Here is a 23,095-nt window from a genome sequence, read left to right on the forward strand (position 1 = left end):
TATCTTCTCTTTTCACAATTTGTCCTGTAAGACTGCGATGATTGAATTATGGATGTCACAGAATGCGGCGGATCAAAGCTCTTATGGTGTCAATGATATAACAATGAACTTTTTCTTTTAACATATAGCGTTGTTTTAAATCTCTCCCCGTTCTCTTATTAACCGTGTGATAATGTCATTAAATGGAATGAAATGAAGGTGGATCTAGTACAAATAATTTGGAGCACCAACCATACAGCACCTAGAGCAGTGGTCCCCAACCAGTGGCTCGGGAGCTACATGTGGCTCACAACCCCCTGCTTTGTGGCTCGTCATAGGAACCCTGAGTTATAAAAATATGCTCTTGCTACAATATTACAGACGTGTCCTATCACCAGAAAAGTGGAAATTTGGGTGATGGAATACAAGTGTATTAAATTTGAAACTGAAATATTTACCTGCAAATTGAAATTTAAATGCCATCATAGACGTCTTATGATGCTAGGAGTCCCTGCCGCCCCGCGGAACTGCTGTTCCATACTGAACAATATAATACAGTACCATTTTTAATGGCCCGAACTCGGTTGTGTGCAAGAGGTGTTCATGTTAGCATTTTTTACTTAGATGTGGCTCCCAAGTTATTAAAAGGTTGCGGACCGCTGACGAGGGTCCAGGCAAAAACCCATGAACCGCTGTAAAGGCCCTTTTTATACGGACCAATGATCATGCAAACGAGCGTTCATATGAACTCTTGTTACCGATCAGTGCCCTGTGTAAACTGCAACGATCAGCCAATGAAATATTATCGTTTTCTACAGTTAATCTCTGTGCTGCCGACATGATAGAAATGCATGGGGACGAGCGACCGGAGTAAAGATCGGTCATCCCCATACGTTACTGATCATAGCTCCTTGAGAAATTAGCAGATGAGCACCGATCAAAGAGCTGCCTTATTGATCGGTGCTCGTTTTCACGGTCCATATCCGGTCGCGTAAGAGGACCTTTAGGTTTCCTTTTACATACTTTTTTTTTTTCTGCAGTTTTTTTTGTAAAAAAAAAAGAAAAGTCAACCGTTTTGGGTAGCATTTTTCTATCGATTTTACATTTGTAACATACGTTCTTCAAGTCCTATAAAAAGCGCAAGAAAGAACACCATACCTAGTGCGTGCTTCATTTAAATAAAAAAAAAAAACACCACTGACCCAAAAAATGTCACAAACAAAAAAGCATTGTTTGCAGTGTTTTATATTGCATTATAGATCTTCAGCTAAAATCTGACCGCAGTGTTTCTTGCAAAAAAAAAAAGGGAAAAACTATGCGTTTTTCCAAAAAACATTGTGAAACCACTTTTATAGGTTTTCCCACCATTAGAGATATGCCATAGCATTAGGATATACCGTCACTTCCTGAACAGTGGTGGTCCAGCTGCTGGGACCCCCCACGCTACTCAGAATGAAGCCATAGTTAAGATGGGGCTGGTTTTCCCTGACCTGTGGGTGGACGGGACTAATGGACTCCCACTGATCATAACGTTATGGCATATCCTAGAAATAGGCTATAATAACATTTATAAAATGTGAATACCCCTTTAGACCCCTGTAAGAGAACTCAATACTGCTACTAGCTAAGAAGGTTCACTACGGTAAGTAAAGTCTTCATTATTTCCCCCCTCCTCCACCCAAAATGGCATATACTAGTTTATTGCTCTCTAAAGGGGGTCTAACTTTTCATGAAAATGTACCATTAAAACCTTATGTTCATATTTGATACTTTGAGATGTGACACCCATTAAAACCAGCTGTCTAGATGTCCTATTAGGGTATATGAATGTCCTAGAAGGGGAGTCTTGTGTATTTGATGCAGTTATGTATTACACGGACAGCAAAGGGCCCCTGTGCAAGAAGTGTGTCTGGGCCCTCAAGCCTTCAATGGCAACAAAGCTAGACAAAAATAAATATATACATACACATTCATGCTACACACAAGCCACAAAAAGAAGCCGTTCACACATTGCACACATGCCGCATACACAAGGGGCACAGGCCGAGCGCACGCCAATTGTACATCGGACGCATGCGCCACTCACACATAGGACTAGTGCCACAAACACCATTCACACATAAGACACGTGCCACTCACACACATATATGCACACATAAAAGCACTGCCATGTCTGCCAAGTGTTACACAAGATCTGTCCCAGAACTATTTTAAATGCACCTCTTCCCCCTCCCACACACAACCCTTTAATAACAGGCCATTTTTTCATTTTTGTTTTTCCCTCTTTGACTTCCAAGAGCCGTAACTTTTTTTATTTTTCCATTGACATCGCTGTATGAGATTTTTTTTTTGTTGGACGAGTTGTGGTTTTTAATGGCATCATTTAAATGTACCGTATCATGCGCTGGGAAACTTTGAAAACTTTTGTGGGGTGGAATGGAAAGAAAAAACTATTTCCTCATTGTTTTTTGAGGTTTTGTTTTTTTGGCGTCCACCCTGCGGTAAAAAAATGACATGTTAACTTTATTCTGTGTGTCAATTTGATTACGGTGATACCAAATTTATCTATTTTTTTTTTTATTTTTTTACTACTTTTACAAAATAGAAACCTTTTTGTTTAAAAAAAATTCGTTTTGTGTCGCCATATTCTCAGACCCAGAACTTTTTTAATTTATCAGTCGATTGAGCAGTGTGATGGCTTGTTTTTTGCAGGGCGAGCTGTAGTTCTCATTGGTTCGACATACGACTTTTTGATCACATTATATTACGTTTTTTTTTGTGGGAGATGAGGTGACCATAAAACAACAATTCTGTTTTTTACAACGTTCACAACTTTCTTTTATTTTTTTAGACCGCTTAGGGTACTTTGTTACTGTAATTGTTGGCTCACTTGCATAATATACTGAAATACTTCTCTGTTGCGCTACATCGTGCGTTTTTTTATCGGCTCCTCTGGCAGGGCTTAATTTAGGAGCACAACGGTAGCAGACCTGGGGGCCTTCATTAGGCCCCCAGGTTGCCATGACAACCATCGGCACTTCGCGGGGGGGGGCAATGGGCTGTCTGAGGTTGTCGCCCCTTCTTTCAATTGCTTAGATGCCGCGGTCGTTATTGACTGCGCCATCTAAGTGATTAAACAGATGGGATTGGAGTTATCTGAGATCTCAGCAGTTTGAGCAGGGTGTCAGCTGTAATCAGCTGACACCTGCAGCGCGTGGAGCAGGCTTAGAACGTGAATCCGCACCATACAATCACCCTCACCCTTCGACATACAAACACGGTTTGTGGTTATGCAGGCGTGAACAAAAATTCCCTTTGCAGAGTACATGTAAAAATAATAAAACAATACTCGCCTGTTAAAACTCCTGCCGCTCCAGTGTCGATGCTCCCATGATCCTCCATCTGATCTCTGTTTACATGGCAGCAGTGATGACATGCCGTGACCGCTGCAACCAATCACTGACCTCAGCGGATACATTCTATATAGTGACAGGCTGCAGCAGTCACGGCATGTCATCACTGCTGCCAGGTAAACGCCGGCGGGAGACCACGGGAGCATCGGTGCTGGAGGGGCGGCAGATTTAACAGGTGAATATTGTCTATTTAGTTATTTTAACACGTACTCTGCAGCCAGACTTGTTGTTACACCTTGACAAACCCTTTAATTACATAATGTATTTGACACAAGTTAATGGACACAATCCATGCAGCCCTATCCTCACTTCACCCCCTATAGAGAACACCTATCCTGTCACCTATTTACCCATCAATACACACTGTCCTACACCTGAACATACACTGAAGAGGCAACAACTGATCTTAGGCCTTATTCACATGACTGAAACATGTTTCAGTACGGGACAGTATTCCCACGGGGAGGCAGTGACTCTCCGCCTCATACATAATTATGATGCTAGGAGCCCGTCTCCCAGAACGGTGTTTGGTCCGGGAAATGCATCCGACAAGGGGTCCGTATATCATGGTCGTGTGCATGAGGCCTTATTCAGACAGTCGTGTTTTGTCCGTAATATACGGACAGTGTGTCGGCCGTATTTCCCGGACCGACCACAATTCAGGGAGCCTGGTTTCTAGAATCCTAGTTATCTATGATGCTAGGAGTCCCTGCAGGAATACTGTCCCGCACTGTAACCATGTTTTCAGTATGTCACCATATTTCCATGGAGAAGTAAGGACTCCTAGCTTTATAGGTAACTGATGCTAGAAGCCCGGCTTCCTGAACTGTGGTCGGTCTGGAAAATTCGGCCAACATACGGTCTGTATGTTACGGACCGAGCCTGGCCGTCTGAATAAGACCTCATGTCCACTTCAGTTATTTTCTATCTGTTTTTTTAACGGATAGCATACTGACACATTCATTTCTATGTGACCATGCACACTTGCGTTGTTTTAACAGAACCGTGTGGCCGGTCTGACAAAAATAGGACCGGTCCTACTCCTGTCCGTTTTTGACGGAACAGTCTCTGCATTTTCGTTAATTTGGGCCGTTGAAACAACGGACTGCATACGAAAGCCATCCGCGTACTGTCCGTGTTTCACGGATCCATCATTAGAGGTCAAGCAGTTAGCGTTGCGGTACGTACTAAAAATCTTCAACGTAAGCAAGTTTGACATTATTTTAGCATTCTTAGTATGGTTTTAATATCCAGACAGCCCCTCCCTCCCTCCATGTCCTACTGATTCATATTAAGACTCTGGTCACACTAGTGTTGTGGTGTCAAAATAACGGACGCATGACAACTGTGCTGGATCTATTTTTTTTTACCGAATCCTGATCGACTCCGCTGACTAACAATGGGGTTTATCAGGGTTCCACTATTTTTAACATTAGGAATAGTGCTGCAAACCGTGCAATAGTTGCAGTCAAAAATACCAGCAACCCCAATAGTAGCCAATAATGCCAGTGTGAACAGAGCCTAATATTGCCAAAGAACATTATACTGATCTAAGTTTTGGTTTAGTAGACCCGACCCGCAGGAGATCTGGGTGTTACAGCCGTAATGTGGCCTAAGGTTTTTGGGTCAACTGCTGAATCTACATGAACAGTCAAATACAACAGTGACCACACTCTTGTCAGATCATATAAAGTGTATTACTCAGCAGAGAAGAGTGCTCCCCCAGTGGTGAAACAACATAAAATTCATAGTCCATTAATAGATTAGGGCCCAATACTGACCCCTGTAGTACCCCATTAGTTACCGTGACCCAATCTGTGTATGTACCGATAATAACCACCCTCTGTTTTCTATCACTGAGTCAGTTACTTACCTCCTCATAGAAGCTGATCAGATTAGTTTGACAGGACTCATAAACCCATGCTGATATGGAGTTATAGCTTTATTCTCATTGACATGCTTTAGGATAGCATCTCTAAGAAAACCATCAAACATTTTACCTATAATGGAGGTTAAACCCGCAGACCTATATAATCGCTTTTTGGCCCTTTTTTTTAATATTGACACCACGATTGCTACTTGCCAGTGCTCTGGAACCTTCTGTCTATCACTTAATTCCCTACGAACACAGGGTGTATGCCATCTGGACCTGATGCTTTGTCTATTTTAATCTTTTTAAGACGGCTATGCACTTCTTTCTGGGTTAGACAGGTGACTTTAAAGGTATGTTTACACGGCTTATTTTCGGCCGTTTTTCAGGCCGAAAAATCAAGCAGAACGCCCATTGATTTCAATGGGAATTACGGCGTTCTGTTCCAACGGGCCGTTTTTTTACGCGCCCGTTTTGAAAAAACGCAGCGTAAAAAGACGCCCCGTAAAAGTGCATGTCACTTCTTGAGATGTTTTTGGAGCCGTTTTTCATTGACTCTATAGAAAAACGGCAGTAAAAAATGCGAGTTTGCTTAAAAAAACGTCTGAAAATCAAAAGCTGTTTTCCCTTGAAAACAGCTCTGTATTTTCAGACGTTTTTTAGTAAGTGTGTGAACATACCCTCATGGTGAATTTACTGTGTCTGCATTTCCTTTTCACCTGTCAATAGTGAGAAAAAAATGTTCAATAAGTTTACATTCTCCTCATCACCCTCCATAATTTCTCCCTTATTACTTTTAAAAGGGCCAACGCTTTTTAATTTGAACCTTTTTATATAATTGGAGAATTGATTATTATCCTAGCGTTTTGTGTATACAGCTACTGTACAGATTATCTGTTTCCATGGTTACAGACTACAAACAAACCCTGTGTAGTCTGATCCTTTATCAGCTGTGCCCGGAATTCCTACTTAGTCAGGTTTTGGTCTTCTGTAAATATATCCCGCACCTTCGGCCTACACTAAAAAATTAATACTGTTAAATACAATCTATGAGATTAGTAATGTTAGGTGTCATTTCTTATCTTATTCCTTGAGGCAATATGAAGCAATTACCTTTTTTAGTGCATTTTTTGGTACACAGGAATTTCTATTGACATTTTGTGGGATCACTTCAGAAATAATATGAACACTCCAGGTAAAACTAGTATTGTGTTATGCCTAACTTAGGACCTGAGGGGGTGCTGGCCAGAACAGGGATTCAAAGATCCAATTGTCCATGCTCTGCCCCCTCAGGCCCTGCACTAGGTATAGCACAATATACCAGTTTTGCCCGCAGGGTTCATTTAATGACCTTTATGTAGTGGTCTGACAAAATGTGTTGTCTTTTTCGGGTTTTGTGATTGTTTTTTTTTTTTTTTTTCATTTGAAGGAACATCTGGATATAACTCTGGGCAACTTTTTGCTTTCTTTTGAATGGGTTTATAGGTCCTGATATTGGAGAGGATGTGAAATTATACAATTATTACAGTTATTGCGTTTTTCTGTTCTGTAAAGTCATAAAACCACCAACTCGATTTTACACTTTTTTTTTTTTACAACTCATTACTAATAAACTGGGGCATCTTTTACATTACTGGTGTCTGTGATTTTTCCCTCAATACGGGTGCTGTTAATCTTTATAATATTTATTGCCACATGTGGCCATGTAACGCTACATTCTCCAATGATGACTTTTCCGCATTACGGCCGTTGCGGTACACAGCGCCTGTTCTCCCACAGCAAACAGATGTTACATTGTGAGAAAACAATCTTGGTTTTCTACAGCAATAAGTGTGGAAAAATGTTTATGACTCATTCCTTACAGGTTGTGGATTTATTGCACCCATAGTCTCCATAATAACATTGTACGTGACGTAAGTCAGAAAGAGATGATGTCATCAAAATGTCTCCGTAGGACAACCTCAGACTTTTTAACCTGTAAATTCAAGCAATATTTTCTCAGCAAAGAAGTAAGACATTCCTGTTTATCGTTGGGGGTCCTAGCAGCGAGACATCCTGTGATCAGCTGATCTTAGGGGGATTCTTCTAAAGGCCCTTTTACAGGGGTCAATTATCGGGCAAACGAGCGTTCACAATTATTGCTCCATGTAAACAGGGCAACGATTAACGAGCAAACGATCGTTTATCGGCTGATTTGTATTTTTTTATGCAGCCAAAAATTGTGTAAACAGGGAGACGTGTTGCCGACATGATAAGAATGTATGGGGACAAGCGATCGTAGTAACTAGCACTCGTCCCGATACATAGCTCCGTGTGAAAAGCGAAAGCGAGTGCCGATCAACGAGCGGCCTCGTTAATCGGCGCTCGTTTACATGGCTCACATCGGACCGTGTAAAAGGAGCCTAACAAAACGGGATTGTCCAATGACCACAACCACTTTTAAGGACATGTTATACATTTCTTCTGGAAATTTGGCCTTGGCAACGTGTCATATATAGAGAGCTGCCACCAAGGGGGTCTGCGCATCCCATAAATGTCTATTAGATGAAGGTCTCATCTCCCGGGCCTGCACCAATTTCAAAAATAGGGGTCTCCTTACCATATTCAGTGAGGAAGCTGCTGGCCACTGCATCCAGATGGCAACTGGAGAGGTGGCCGGGATTAGTGAAACCGCTAAAATCACTGTGCTATGCTGTTTCTGTAATTCCCAATTACTTCTATGGAAGTAGCATAGCACAGCAAGCTCGTCTATTTCCATGATCTGGGTCACCTCTGCACTGATTCTCCACCTGGATTTGGTGGCTCGCGGGACCACCAGTCTCAAAATAGGTGTTGGTCCCAGAGCTGGGACCCACATCTATCTGACATTTATGGCATATCCCGTGGATATCATATTAATGTCTAAGGGTATGTGCACACAACCATTTTTCAGGCGTAATGGAGGCGTTTTATGCCTGAAAAGACGGCTCCAATACATCGGCAAACATCTGCCCATTGCTTGCAATGGGTCTTACGATGCTCTGTGCAGACGAGCTGCCATTTTACGCGTCGCTGTCAAAAGACGGCGTGTAAAATTACGGCCGCGTCAAAGAAGTGCAGGACACTTCTTGGGACGTAATTGGAGCTGTTTTTCATTGACTCCAATGAAAAACAGCTCCAATTACGTCTGTAAAAGACGCTGCGAAAAACGCGAGTACATGCAAAAACGTCTGAAATTCAGGAGCTGTTTTCTCCTGAAAACTGCTCCGTAATTTCAGACGTATTTGGCGTTGTCGTGTGCACATACCCGAAGGGTATGGCCACTATACAAGCGCTGATTGAGGATACAGCACAAGGCTCAGCAATTGTTGGCTCCATTTACATAAAGCAATGATCGTTAATATGATTGTTCTTACCCTTACATTGGCATCGTGTCGGCAGCACATCCTCTGTTTACACAGGGAGACGTCATGCCAACTGGTGACCACTTTTTTAATTGCCAAGAAAGATACGATCAACCAGTGATCAAGCGTTCCACAGGCAATGATGATCGTAAACGAGCATTCATATTAGTGCTGGCTCGCCTGATCATTTGTGGACAATCGAGTTGAAGCGTAAGATATTCGAGTGGGAGTGGCCGAATGGTAAAAAAAATTTAGAACCTAGACCCAGCTAATCTCCAGGGTTACTGTCTTTACAGGATAAGTTGTCTTCATAAGACAAGCCTTTTATTCATTTTATGGCTTTGTGCACTATGTGGCAATGTTTCTGAAAGGGCACTCTGCGGGCACTATTTATCAGGGTCATTCGATTGGCATTGTTTATCAAGGGACACTACTGGCTGGTTTTTTTTTTTTTTTTATCAAGGGGCACCCTGCAGGCACCATTTATCAGGGGTGACTCTACTGGAACAGTTTGTATGGCTGCTACTGTTTATTAGGGGCACTCTGCTGGCATTGTTTATCTGGGTCTTTCGTCTGGCACTGTATCAGGGGGCACTCTGCTGCCACTGAATATGTGGACTAACCTTCTGTCACTGTTATTGGAGTTAGGCCCCTTTCACACTGCGTTTTATGGTGAGTTTGAAGAAAAGCACCCAACATATATGTTAAACGGATACCATTATAGTCTATGGGTGATGGATGTCATTGCTAGCCATCTGTTTAACTATAATAGGCTATAATGGTATCCAATCAATGGATATGTCATGAAAAGCTATTGAAAAGCCCATGACGTATCCGTTAAACGGATGCCTGTGATGGATTCCAAACAGTGGCATCGGTCACCCATAGGCTCTTCTGTTAAAAACCATATACGTTTAACGTATACATTTTTTTATTGGATACCTGTCCTACATTGGAGAACACCCACAGCAGAAGAGGTTGCGTCAGGACACAGAGCTCGGGACCGGCATAAGCCCTCCTTTATTATGTGGTTGTCAATTATCAGGGTTGTAAACGTGCAGTCAGTCAAGAGAATGACCTATTGCCAATATACACAGTCGAGTCATATTATGACCACCTCCTACTTTCGACGTTGGTAGCGTGTAGCCCATAAAGGAAGTGATGTGTGGTGGGCAGGCTTGATGGATATATAAGGTGTGCGATAAGCTGTCTGAACACAACTTGTTGTTGCCATGGGTAAGAAGGGCAATTTATCAGCGTTGCAAAAAGGGAGGATTATTGGCTTTCAGGCCAGGGGTGGCAATATTTCTCACACAACGCAGTTTGTGAACTGTTCGCGTGCTGCTGTGGTGAAAGTGTACCGTGAGTGGACAAATGGCATCATTGGGAATAGCCGACGTGGAAACTGTGGATCACCATGTGCCATTGATGTGAGGGGTGAACGTCGGCTACGAAGGTGCGCGAGGCTCGAACCACATGCTACAGTGGAGCAGCTCACCATGAAAATCAACCAGGGGGCAACCAGACGTGTGTCTAAGGCTGGGTTCACACGAGCATGTTACGTCCGTAATGGACTGAACGTATTTTGGCTGCGGACCGAACACACTGCAGGGAGCCGGGCTCCAAGCATCATAGTTATGTACGATGCTAGGAGTCCCTGCCTCTCCGTGGAACTACTGTCCCGTACTGAAAACATGATTACAGTACAGGACAGTTGTCCCGCAGCGAGGCAGGGACTCCTAGCGTCGTACATAACTATGATGCTAGGAGCCCGGCTCCCTGTAGTGTGTTCGGGACATTAGTATTGCAGTGTATTCTACCAGTGATCTAACGATTGCTGGTTCAAGTCTCCTATGGGGACTAATAAAATATGTAAAAACAAAAGTAAATAGTTATTATTAGTGGAAAAAAATTAAATAAATATTTAAAGTCCAAAAAGAAACCCTTTTCACATTTTTTCTCTAAAGTAATGTCAAAAAATAAAAAAAAATACACAAAATTGGTATCGCTGCGTCCGGAAAAGTCCAAGCTATTACAAAATACCATTATTGAACTCGCACGGTGAACGCCGTGAAAAATAAAGAATTTTAAACGGCAAAATCACAGTTTTTTGGTCACCTTCGTTCTACCAAAAAATGTAATAAAAAGTGCTCAAAAAGTCTTATGTACCAAAAAATGGTACCAATAAAAACTACAGCTCGTCCCGCAAAAAATAAGTCCTAACACCACTCTATGGACGGAAAAATAAAAAAGTTGTGGCACTCGGAAAGCGGGGAGGAAAAACGAAAAAGGAAAACATTGTTCAGTTCGGAAAGGGTTAATTACTTTCCAATGAAAAAAAACATTTATGACCACATGTGGGGTATAGCCGTACTCGGGAGAAATTGCTTTACAAATGTTGGGGTGCATTTTCTCCTTTATCCTTTGTGAAATTGAAAAAATGCAACCTTTTAGTGGAAATAATGTTGATATTAATTTTCACGGCCTAATTCTAATAAATTCTGCAAAAGACGTGTGGGGCCTAAATGCTCACTATACCCCTAGATAGATTCCTTAAGTGGTGTAGTTTCTCAAATGGGGTTACTTTTGGGGGGCTTCCACTGTTTCGGTCTCTCAGTGGCTTTGCAAATTTGACATGACACCCAAAAAGTATTCCAGCTAAATTTGAGCTCCAAAAGCCAAATAGCGCTCCTTCCCTTCTAATCCCCGGTGTGGGTCCAAACAGCAGTTTATTACCACATATGGGGTATTTACGTAATCAGGAGAAATTGCTTTACAAATGCTGGGGTGCTTTTTCTCCTTTATTCCTTGTAAAAATTAAAAATGTCTAAGTTCTTACAGAAAAAAAGTAGATTTTTACCTTTACAGACTAATTCCAATGAATTCAGCAAAACAACTGTGGGGTCAAAATGCTAATTTTACCCCTAGAAAAATTCCTTGAGGGGTGTAGTTTCCAAAATGGGGTCACTATTGGGGGGTTTCCATGGTTTTCATCCCTCCAGTGCATTGCAAACGCGACACGCTACTGAAAACTATTCCAGCAAAATCAGAAATCCAAATGGTGCTCCTTCTCTTCTGAGGCCTGCTGTGGGTCCAAACAGCAGTTTATTACCACATATGGGGTATTGCTATAATCGGGAGAAATTGCTTTACATATGTTGGGGTGTTTTTTCTACTTTATTCCTTGCAAAAATTACACATTTCTAAGTTTTTTCACAAAAAAAGCTGATTTTCATCTTCACATACTAATTCAAATAAATTTAGCAAAAAAACTGTGGGTTCAAAATCCTAACTATACCCATAGATAAATTCCTTGAGGGGTATAGTTTCCAAAATGGGTCACTTTTGGGGGGTTTCCACTGTTTTGGCACCACAAGACCTCTTCAAACCTGACATGGTGCCTAAAATATATTCTAAAAAAGGGGGCCCCAAAATCCACTAGGTGCTCCTTTGCTTCTGAGGCCGCTCCTTCAGTCCATTACCGCACTAGGGCCACATGTGGGATATTTCTAAAAACTGCAGAATCTGGGCAATAAATATTGAGTTGCGTTTCTCTGGTAAAACCTTCTGTGGTACAGAAAAAATGTATTACAAATGAATTTTCGAAAAAAAAAATTATATTTGTAAATTTCACCTCTACTTTGCTCTGTGCTCTGAAAGCTTGCATATAGAACTTTTATGGTTAGCCAATAAAGGTATCATACCTATTATACTTTTGTCTTTTTTGACACAAAAGTATTTAACATTTCATATTGTCTCTGGCTAACACGGTACTACACAATTTTTTACTGTACTTCTTTAATTCCTGTGAAACACCTAAAGGGTTAAAACACTTTCTGAATGCTGTTTTGAATACTTTGAGGGGTGCAGTTTTCAAAATGGGGTGATTTATGGTGACTTTCTAATATATAAGGCCCTCAAAGCCATTTCAGAACTGAACTGGTCCCTGAAAAAAATAGGCTTTTGAAATTTTCTTGAAAATATGAGAAATTGCTGCTAAAGTTCTAAGCCTTGTGACGTCCTAGAAAAATAAAAGAATGTTCAAAAAAACGATGCAAATATAAAGTAGACATATGGGGGATATAAACTAGTCACTATTTTGTGTGGTATTACTATCTGTTTTACAAGTAGATACATTTAAATTTAGAAAAATGCTAATTTTTGCTAATTTTCTCTAAATCTTGGTGTTTTTTACAAATAAATATTACATTTATCGACCAAATTTTTTAACTAACATAAAGTACAATATGTCACGAGAAAACAATCTCAGAATCACTTGGATAGGCAAAAGCATTCCGGAGTTAATACCACATAAATTAGCAAGTCAGATTTGAAAAATCGGCTTCGCCCTGAAGGCCAAAACAGGCTCAATCCTGAAGGGGTTAATTAACCTACTGATTACCCCTAGACCATTCATTTTCTTTATTTACTTTAAGTAAATTCCTTTAAGTGAAGAAAATTGTTGCGGCTCAAAGTGCAAATCTCCCGGAAAAAATTTTTGAGAAGACATTTCTGCATGAAATATTCTACACCAGCGTAAAGTGTCAAAACTGTCCATAGCAACCAATCCCTGCTCAGCTGTCATTTTCTAAACCATGCTAGCATAAAATGAAATGCACTTTGATTGGTTGCTATGGGCAACAATCACACGTTCTCAGTTTTCATACACGACGCCTTTATTATGTTCCTGACCTTCTTCACGTGACTCCAAAACCGCCATCTTTGTTTCTGGAAAACCATTACAGCACTTTTACGGCCGTGATTTTTATAAGGAAAACAATTCCACTCAGTCACCCAATCGGACACTTTTACCGACACAATCATCGTCCTGTCACGAAAAATATCCCGCTTTACTGCCGTTTATCCCGCGACCCATAGCAGCTCACGCAGAATCACTTCCGGTGAAGGGAGTGACCTTTGCCCCCGCCACCCTGCATCCTTCCTTTCCTGTAGCGGCTCCACGAGAAGACGTAGCAGTAAGTGCGGCCCCGGGACCGAAATCCGAATCAATCCTAGGTCATGGCGGGGGGGACGGCGGGTATCAACCGGTGCCAAGGACAAGGGGCGCCCTGCGCTCAGTATACGGGGGGATATTGTGCTCCGCGGCGGTACAGGAGGTTATATATCTACATTGAGATATACAGGAGGAGGCCCCGGCACTGCCGCGCTCTGTAGTAAATATCCCCCCCGCACAGCGAGCACCGCCACATAATGTACACAACCGGGAGATACAATATCCTGACTAGACTGTATATAGAATCAGCAGTCCTATGTAAAAGTAGAATAAACACATTGTACCAAACCACACACTCCGCTCCAACGTGGGCATGCAGCAGAGCTGTGTGTGTCATTTGGTACAATGTTCTCTTTATGGTTTTCATCGGACTGCAGATCTCGCATTGCTAAATGAGCGACTTATCACAGGAATGTTCAGCTCTGCTACATCTGACAAGTCTTGGTTTATATCTGTTTACTCCTATGTCTGGGGCTCCTGTGCCCCTCCTGGGCCATTGATGTGGGCACTGGGCTGTGTATACAGAGATTATATTAAAGCTGCTTATTATAATGTCTTACCGGCGCTGTGTCTTCGATTCCTTCCCAGAAATGGCTCCACGTAAGGGTAAGGAAAAGAAGGAAGAGCAGGTGATCAGCCTGGGCCCGCAAGTGGCTGAAGGAGAGAACGTGTTTGGAGTCTGCCACATCTTTGCCTCCTTCAATGACACCTTTGTACATGTGACGGATCTGTCCGGCAAGTAAGTTACTGGATGATGTAGCGCAGGCGTCAGCAACCTTCCGCACTACAACTCCCAGAATGCCTTGACAGCCAAAGGCTGTTTGTGCATCCTGGGAATTGTAGTTTTGCAAAAGCTGTCGTGCCAAAGGTTGCTGATCTCTTATGTAGTGTAATGACATGGGATCTGCATGGACGGGTATCATGTTTTATGCCTGGTTACGGTCTTCCTGTGGTGATATGGCAGTCCTTGTGTTATACTGACTCTCGTGTGTGTTTCCTTCCATAGAGAAACAATCTGCCGTGTGACTGGTGGGATGAAGGTGAAAGCCGACAGAGATGAGTCCTCTCCTTATGCCGCTATGTTGGCAGCTCAAGACGTTGCCCAGAGGTGCAAGGAGCTTGGCATCACTGCTCTTCACATCAAGCTGCGTGCCACTGGTGGCAACAGGTAATGGCTGATAAGGGTTTACATACATGTGGGGTACATGATGCTCTGTATGTATTGCAATGTGTGGCACAAAGTTGCACCACAACTGCACGAACGTGTGGGATGGATATCTGCGGTAGGCGGTGCATGAGTGATTATCCTGATCTGCGCCTGTTTTGTTGGTCTGTCCTGGATCCTGGCTCCTTCATCTTGGCGCTTGTTTGAGATGGGTATAGTGGCCCCTTCTGTTTGGGGCTCGTGAACGGGGTGCTGTGTGCACCACTCGGACTGATCGGTCTTTCACTCTATCCCCTACCCCTGTTTATTTGGAACAAGGCCTCATACACACTGCGCAGAAGCACATGGGCTGCAAAATCTGGTCCTCCTTATGAACCCAGTCCATGTGGTGCTGCATCGTGCAACTATATTTCCTACATCCCCCTCCCCTATCCATGAGATGAGGTACAGTAGGGTCTCATAGGATATTATGGGCATTGTTTTCATATCTGGTCCATTCCCTGTGAACTGAGGCCTCCTGTAGTTGGTGTAATTCGGAGTAAGGCTCCCCACGATCTGTCACATGTCGCATCGCGCAGAGATGTGACTATAATTGCGCTCAAATTTATTGGCGATGCGACCCGGCCCTAAACGGTAACAATCATCTATTGCGGATGTCCAGGATTAGTTTTCAGTGTGTATCGTTTCAGTGGGGGTTTCCTTAGATATCATGACTGTTTGAGCAAAGCAGGACGGCCGTTTGGAAGTAGTGGCCGCACGCTGGATAAATGCTGCAAGATCCGCTAAATTCTGAAGGATCCGCTGACATCTGTTGTGTATTGGAGTGGCCTGACCAGAGGATGGCAGGACTGGGCATGTGGGATACGAGCTCTGTCAGACAAATCCTCAGTTGTCCTGTGCATGCCCGCTTTAAATGACTCCCACTCTGGTTGCCCGTTGGGGTCTGTTCCTCTATAATGTGTGAAATGGGCATTGGACGTGCCAGAGCCAGACACGCCAAGATTAGTTGCAGCCTGTAATGTGATGCGTGATCTGGGTTTCTATTTTTTCTAAGAAAAAGAAATTTTGGAATTGGTAAATGCGGTAAAAGTCCTGGTCTTATCCTGATGTATGTGACAGTTTGACTCTGAAAGTTTATTTTCAATAAAACGAGTTTAAAAAAAAAAAAAAAAAAAAAGTCCTTGTCTTACAGCGATGTTGTGGGTGTCATGTGTGGATGTAGCACTAGACTTATCCTATAAAGGCAGCCGGTTTCTATAATGAGCTTGTATGTTGGTGCCTCTGGGGTAGAATAGTCATATTTTGTAGGGGTTTGTGTAGGGGGAGGTTACATGCAATCTGCGTTCTCGTAGCCTCATCCTATAACAAACTATGAGATTATACCGTCTCGTGTTCTGGTGTAATATTAGAATTTGGATAAGTTATAGCTTACTGTGTAGATAGGGCATGGCAGGACGAGATCCGCTGCATCTCCCCCACCCCTTTTGGTTGGCATGATTTGGGTGAATATTGGAAAGTTGCACCTTGTCATTATTGCTGCCTGTAGGGCAATGTCTAATAAAATGTATAACCCGGTGGCTCTCGTGTTAAGGTCATGTGGACTGACCACTACAGAGACAAAACTTAAGTATAATTCTGTCCTTTGGTGTAACAACGTGAGTTTACTGGTCTAGTATACACTATGGATGACTCCTTTTAATAGGGTTTTCCCATGACAGACATTTGACATATCCACCTCGGGGGCCCCCTAAACCCCATTCTAGCTCACGCTGCCTCCCGGCCACTTATGGAAAAAGCATAGCACTCGGCTGTTTCCGTAACTCCCATAATAGTGAATGGCATGTTATCCGTTAGAGTGGCCAGGAGGCAGCGTGAGCACAACAAGCTAGAACGGGGCTTAGGGGGGCTCTGTTCTAGAGATCGGTGGGACCCGCATCTATCTGACATTCATGAACTATCCTGAGGATATGTCATAAATGTCCCTCATAGGAAAACCCCTTTAAGTCTTTATAACTTGTATCAGAAGTTTTATGTAGTAGATGGAGCTCCAGATTATCTTCTGTAATCAGGTTACGTTCTTTACGTGTACTCTGTGGGATAATTCTGGATCGGCGGTGCGTGCAGTTTACTTGATCCTATTGATTTGGCTAACTTGTAACCAGTTTGGACAACTTTTCCTAATCCTGTTCCCAAAGTGACCGGCGCAATCTGAGCCCGTGCTATCATGTGCTATTGCGGAGCACAGTATGGTGTGAGGACTCTCCTTGCAGAGGTTCCCCCTAATCTGGGGGTAGAAGGTTTTATTTAGGAGAGAGAAGATAAATACTGTTATTGTTTGTTTCATTATATTCATACATCAATGACTGCAGATCTACAGATTGAAACTGCTTACTTTTTCAGAACCAAGACCCCTGGACCTGGTGCCCAGTCTGCCCTCAGAGCCCTGGCTCGTTCTGGCATGAAAATTGGCCGCATTGGTGAGCGCTTTTATTCCCTCTTGTAATATTATGTAGCGAATGCTTTGCAGCGGTTTATGAATTTTCTGCACATTAGATCAGTAATAACTATGTTCTCCCGTGGAGCCTCCTGTGCACTTCTGACGTCTTGGCCATAAAGTGTCTTCAGTCGTGAGACAAACTGGCACATGAACCGATGAGCGAGGGGAGGGCAGATGAAGAACTGTATAATAGGATCCTATGAGGAGAACGGTTTCTGTGAGGTTACTACAGAACTCTGAAGTGTGGGGAATTTGGCACATCATGTGTTAACGACTGAGCCTTCACCTTTTTACTGTATTACTAATGAGTGTTCAGATGAGCTTTCAGTTGAATTTTTCACATTTTAAGTTACATTTTGCTTAGTTATTATTCCTCTCTGTAAAGATCACCTTAGGAGATCTCATCCGGCAGCCCCATAGAAAGTGAATGTAGCAGTGGCCGAGCATGCGCAGTACCGCTCCGCTGATATGGGGCTCACAGGGACAGCCAGGTACTCCCATTCTCGGGATTGGTGGGGGTCTCAGCAGCCCTACCCCCACCGATCACCTATTTATCACCTATCCTGTGAATAGGTGATAAATAATTATTTGAATACCAATTCAAAGCTCTTGAATTTTATAGCTTCATGGTGCTGTAATAATAGCGCCTATAGAAGTCTATCATACCTTAGTCACACTGCACACAGATGTGCACGTAATCACGGTCCACGATTACAGGCGTGGCCGCCAACAGCCATTCGCGTTTTCGGCCCGTGCCCCCATGCAAAGTATGGAGGCACAGTCCGTAAAACGCAAAATATAGGACATTATATATCTTATGCGGAGGCTTTCTACAGCCCGGACACGTTCCCGTAAATATACGGGAAGGTGTCCGTAGTCAATAGGAGTGAATGTGTCTGTTATTGCGGACCAAATTACGGTCAGCAGTTACGGGTGACTTCTACGGTCCTGTGCATGGAGCTTAGCTGTATCTGTGTATGTCTCATACTGTCAGGTTACATACAGATTTATTACAGGGTACTCCATAGGGGCATTTACAGAATAGAAGAATGTCTACGTAATACGGTGTCCTATTATGTAGTGGCCAAACACCTGAAACGAACATCGGCCCATTTCTTCGGGACCATCTAATGTGTATTAGATGTTCAGTTGACGTTTGTTCGGCAGATCTCGTGATGCTGGATGTGTTCAAAGGATCGGGCTGCTTATTCCATATGAATTCAATGCAAATTGCCATAAAGCGAAAAAAATACCCCAATTTTATACTCTACTGTAATACTACCATGAGAAATGAGAATAAATGTCAGGTTTTTTGTCGCAAAGCATTAGCCACACAAGTTAAAAACCGAACATAAATGCTACCGCCAAGCTTCAAAGAGCTACTGTTATGTTCTGATATTTGACTGCCGGGCGCCAGCGATAACAAAACGGGAGGTATATTTATTATGGGTGCGACTGCAGGTTACACTTCATATTAGTTAATGTTACCATAGCAGTCATGGTTAAAAACACAAGTCCATTCCCCCGTCTGACATATTTTGACAAGAAGTAGTCTTCAGGGGCTATAGCCTTTCCTTTTTGGATCGGCCTTTGGCTTCAAAAAATGAGCCCAAAACTGTGTGTGATCCTGGCCTAAGGCTACAGTAGAGCAGTGCGGACTTCGTACACTCCTGAGCCCTTGGTGTATTAAAGGGAATGTGTCGCTACAATTTTATTTTTTTTCTCATCTGTTAAACAGTTAGTATTTAAGTGATTAAACATTGTTTTAATTTTTTTTATTTTTTCACAAGTCAGGAAATATTATAAATTAGATTCAAATTTATAACATTTCCATGTGCTGGACACTAGAGGGAGCAATTCCCAAAATTGCAGTATTGCAATGTGGTAAAGCAACCTCCTTGCTTTATGCTGCAAATTTGGTGTAGACACACACGCTCTAGGGAGCTCACACAATCCCCCCTCCCTTATCCTGGCTAGTGCCAGGAGAAGGAGGTGGTTGAATCTTCTAATGTAGGAGGATTAGATACAGTGGTAATCAGACAGTATAACACGAACATAATACACACATCACATACACAAACATAACTTACCTGCTCCAGCCGCCTCTGCTGCCTCCGATCCCACTCCTTGCGTCTTCGCTGCCTGGAACATATGTCCGGAAGCCATGACCGGAAGTCTCCATCTTACTGTCCGGCCGCGGCTTCCGGTCCACATGAAAATGACGCCGGATTTCGCTCTGCCAAAGACCTTCCTTTTGGTCTGTGTGGGAGCGGAGCATGCGCCGTTCCCACACAGACGGCGTACACTATAGTGAATGGAACGGTTCGCGTTCTCTATGGGGATTTATGTGCCGTATTCCATCTCTGTACGTGACGTTAATTAACGAATACAGAGTTGAGAAAAAAAAATGGCAGCCCCCACAGTGAAGTAAAAGTAAGAAAAAAGTACAACACAAAAACAAATAAATAAAATTTATTTTAATAACATACTAAAAGCAATATTATATAAAAAAATAAATGTTCGACACCTTCCCTTTAAACGTCTGCTGTTTTTTTGTTTAAGTTTAAAACCGGATGAACGCAAATGTCTATTCTTGTATTTTTTTGTATATCTGCTCCGTCAGCTAATCTCATGCCATGATGTGACTCCTGTCTTCACAATGGTATAAAGATACTGCCTCGGGAATCAAGTCTGAGTGATGCTTGTGACACTGCTCTGTGTTCTATTGTTAATGAACGGTCTTCTAATTGTTTCTATTTTCTTTCCTTCAGAGGACGTGACACCCATCCCATCAGACAGCACCCGCAGAAAGGGCGGTCGCCGTGGTCGTCGTCTGTAGTTATCCTGCCTTGTCCTTCAGTTGTTAATAAAATTACCAGACCAAAACAAACCTGTTGCTTTGTTTTTCAGTGTGCTACATGTATGTTCAAAGATCAAACTGGTCAGTACCACCTGTCAAAAGTAGTGAAATGTGGCACCGTTGTGGAGGTTAGTTTAATTTAACAACTCTGACAGACAAAAAGCTGCACGCCTTTCTAATTCCCCATTCACGTAGTGTTTTGGCCTTCCATCAGATGTATGTCAGGAAGACTCCCGACATATTCCTTCGATGAAAGGCCAAAACCTATCCCACTGTATGGCATACAGTGGAATATGTCGCTCAAGGACTGCCCCTGGGAAAACTCCTGAAGTTACACTCCATATTTGGACTGTGATGTCAGGTGTGCTCACAGGCCTGAGTCCCGGGGTGGAACTTTAGTTAGCGCTCAGCCCGGGGACTCCAGCACTGCTTCTGACGTCACGGTCAATATATGGGCATTGCATTGACTTGAGGTGAGAAACTACCTGCAAACAGTGGCACACAAAGTACCTACTGGTGTAACAAGGGACTTACATCTGCATCCAGTAATGCCTTGTGCAGGGACCTACTGCTAGTTGTCAAGAGTTGAGGTAGCAGAGGGTCGAATGGCAACAATTTCCCTATCTTATGTAGATGTCTATAGCATGGGATCTGCATAAGATCCCAAACTATGGCATGTGAAGGGTAGTTGGGCTAATGTCTTTTGCCACAGGATCAAATTGTAAAACTTGTGTGGTTGCCTTCTGAAGCTTGTTTTCATAACTTTAATTCCTCTGCGGAATTGTGCAAAAATTCAATTATACCTGCCACATCTACCTGGTGCCCATAATCCCTTGTACCATGTCTCATGATGACCATGACTAAGAGTACTTTGCCAGTGGCCAGATCTTAGAAGTTGTGGATTCCCAACAATCAGGTGTAATCTGTAGTGAACTTGGCGAAACGTATTATTTTCCCCTGTGGGAGGATTGAAGTATTACACTGTGCCTATTCGTTGGGCTCTCCATGTAACGCGTTGGTGTGACTGGTGCTCTATAGACCATATAGCTGCTCTCTGTTTTATTTTGCCTGAACAGCGGATCTCTTACCTCCCATGTTCCCTAATAAGATATTTGTAAGTGGGTCCTCTAGACCGGACAATCCCTTTAAATTTGCTCTGGGTTTGCTACAAAGCATGTTAATATAATGTATTGGTCTGAAGTCCAGTCAATTGGCTTATAGAAAATTGTCAAACTGGGAACAACTTTAGTAAACTGCTGCGAGACCTGTAAGGTCTTGTTTACACACTGACATTATTGACTCGTTTTCTTTTGCCAAAGCAGACTGGAGAATTTATTAAAATCCTACATTATATATAGATTATTTGAACAAGGCTTTAGATGTGAATGGGATTTTGGCTTCATTGTAAGGGTATGTGTACACAGGGCAGATACGCTGCGTAAAAGTGCGCAGCGTATCTCCTAGAACCTGCAGGGAATTCTAGGAGGAATAGATGAATTATTCCATATTTCTGTTGAAGAGAGCAGAAAAATCGCGGCAAAAAACACGTGTGGTGCAAAACCACTTAAAAAAACCGGAGCTGGTTTTTCCAGGCAGAATTTTCTGCCTGCAAAAAACTCAGTGTGAACATACCCTTGCGCTGTAAAGACTTTTTTTATTTTTTTTTATTTTTTTCAAAATTAGCTGGTTTTGTGTCTCCATATTTCAAGAGCCATATCTGTTTTTTTTTTTGTTTTTTTTTTTAAAGGCAGAATTCACAGAAAACCGCAATTTTTGCATTGTTTTTTGTTTTGTTTTCCGGCGTTCACCGTACGGGTTAAATGTAACCACTTTATAGTTGGGGTTGTTACGAATACGGCGATACCAATTATGTAACTTTTTTTTTACTTTTTGTTTTTTAATAATCAGGCATTTTGTAAGGGGAAAAAAGTGGGTTTTTCATATTTATTTTTTTAATCCACTTTATTAAACTTTCTTTTTACTAGTCCCACTGGGAGACTTCACTATGCGATCAGCCGATCGCTTTTATAATGCACTGCAATACTTCTGTATTGCGATGTATTACTGCCTGTCCGTGTAAACCGGACATGCATAACTAGTGGCAGACCTGAGCGCCTTTACTAGGCCCCGTGGCTGCCATAGAAGACAGACACCCTGTTATCTTACGCAGGTTGGGGTGAGGGAGGGAGTGCCCTCTGTCCAAAACCACTCGGATGCGAGGGGTTAAACTAGCGAGATCGATAAGGATATCGATCTTGCCCGTTAGAGCGGGGCTGCTCCCTGCTCTCGGCTACCACCGGGAGATGAGATTGGAGATTTAACGGCTCCCTGGTCTATTTATTCCGATGGAGTGCTGTAAAAAGGCTATTGCATCGGAATAAAGCCTGTTAGTGGCCGCCGTAAAAACACTAATGGGCGGTCACTAACGGGTTAAATCCAAAACTAATCTAAGTGTAAACATACCCTGCCACAGAACAGCACAGCATGCCATATCCAGGATATATAGTGGCAACAGTTTTAAGGTACCAATGCATGTGTTTTTTTTTTTTGTTTTTTTTTTAAACACGTTTTATTGAACTTCAAGCTTGCAATAAAGAATTTACAATGTTATGTCATATCATACATCAATAATAATTACATATTAGGTCATTTCCGAACAATACAGAATACATTTCAGGCATTGTATCGGACCCACACGTCGGCAAATTATTCAGATGACATCAGTCAATTGAATTCCATATATACATACTTATAAGAAAGATGCAAAAAGAGTATGACACTGTATTCAAGTACATTATTCAAGCATATCTCCCTCCCCTCCCTCCCTTGACAGTCTGTGTGAGAGAGCGTGCATAGTATTTCCTGGGTCCAATGTCGCAGGTGAGGATAGCCGCCCATCCCAAATCTTCCCAAA

General features: G+C 42.5%; 1 protein-coding gene across 1 annotated transcript; it reads left to right on the forward strand.

Annotated features, from left to right (window-relative positions):
- The first annotated feature begins 13,515 nt into the window (after window positions 1–13,515).
- On the forward strand, window positions 13,516–20,211 carry RPS14 (ribosomal protein S14). The gene is made up of 5 exons (XM_075856170.1): window positions 13,516–13,621; window positions 14,248–14,398; window positions 14,666–14,827; window positions 17,225–17,301; window positions 20,093–20,211. Exons 2-5 carry the CDS (start codon window positions 14,250–14,252, stop codon window positions 20,158–20,160), a joined length of 456 nt encoding a protein of 151 aa, XP_075712285.1. The 5' UTR covers window positions 13,516–13,621; window positions 14,248–14,249; the 3' UTR covers window positions 20,161–20,211.
- Window positions 20,212–23,095: the final 2,884 nt, after the last annotated feature.

Source organism: Rhinoderma darwinii, chromosome 3, assembly GCF_050947455.1.
Source record: "Rhinoderma darwinii isolate aRhiDar2 chromosome 3, aRhiDar2.hap1, whole genome shotgun sequence".
NCBI classification, from domain to species: domain Eukaryota; kingdom Metazoa; phylum Chordata; class Amphibia; order Anura; family Rhinodermatidae; genus Rhinoderma; species Rhinoderma darwinii.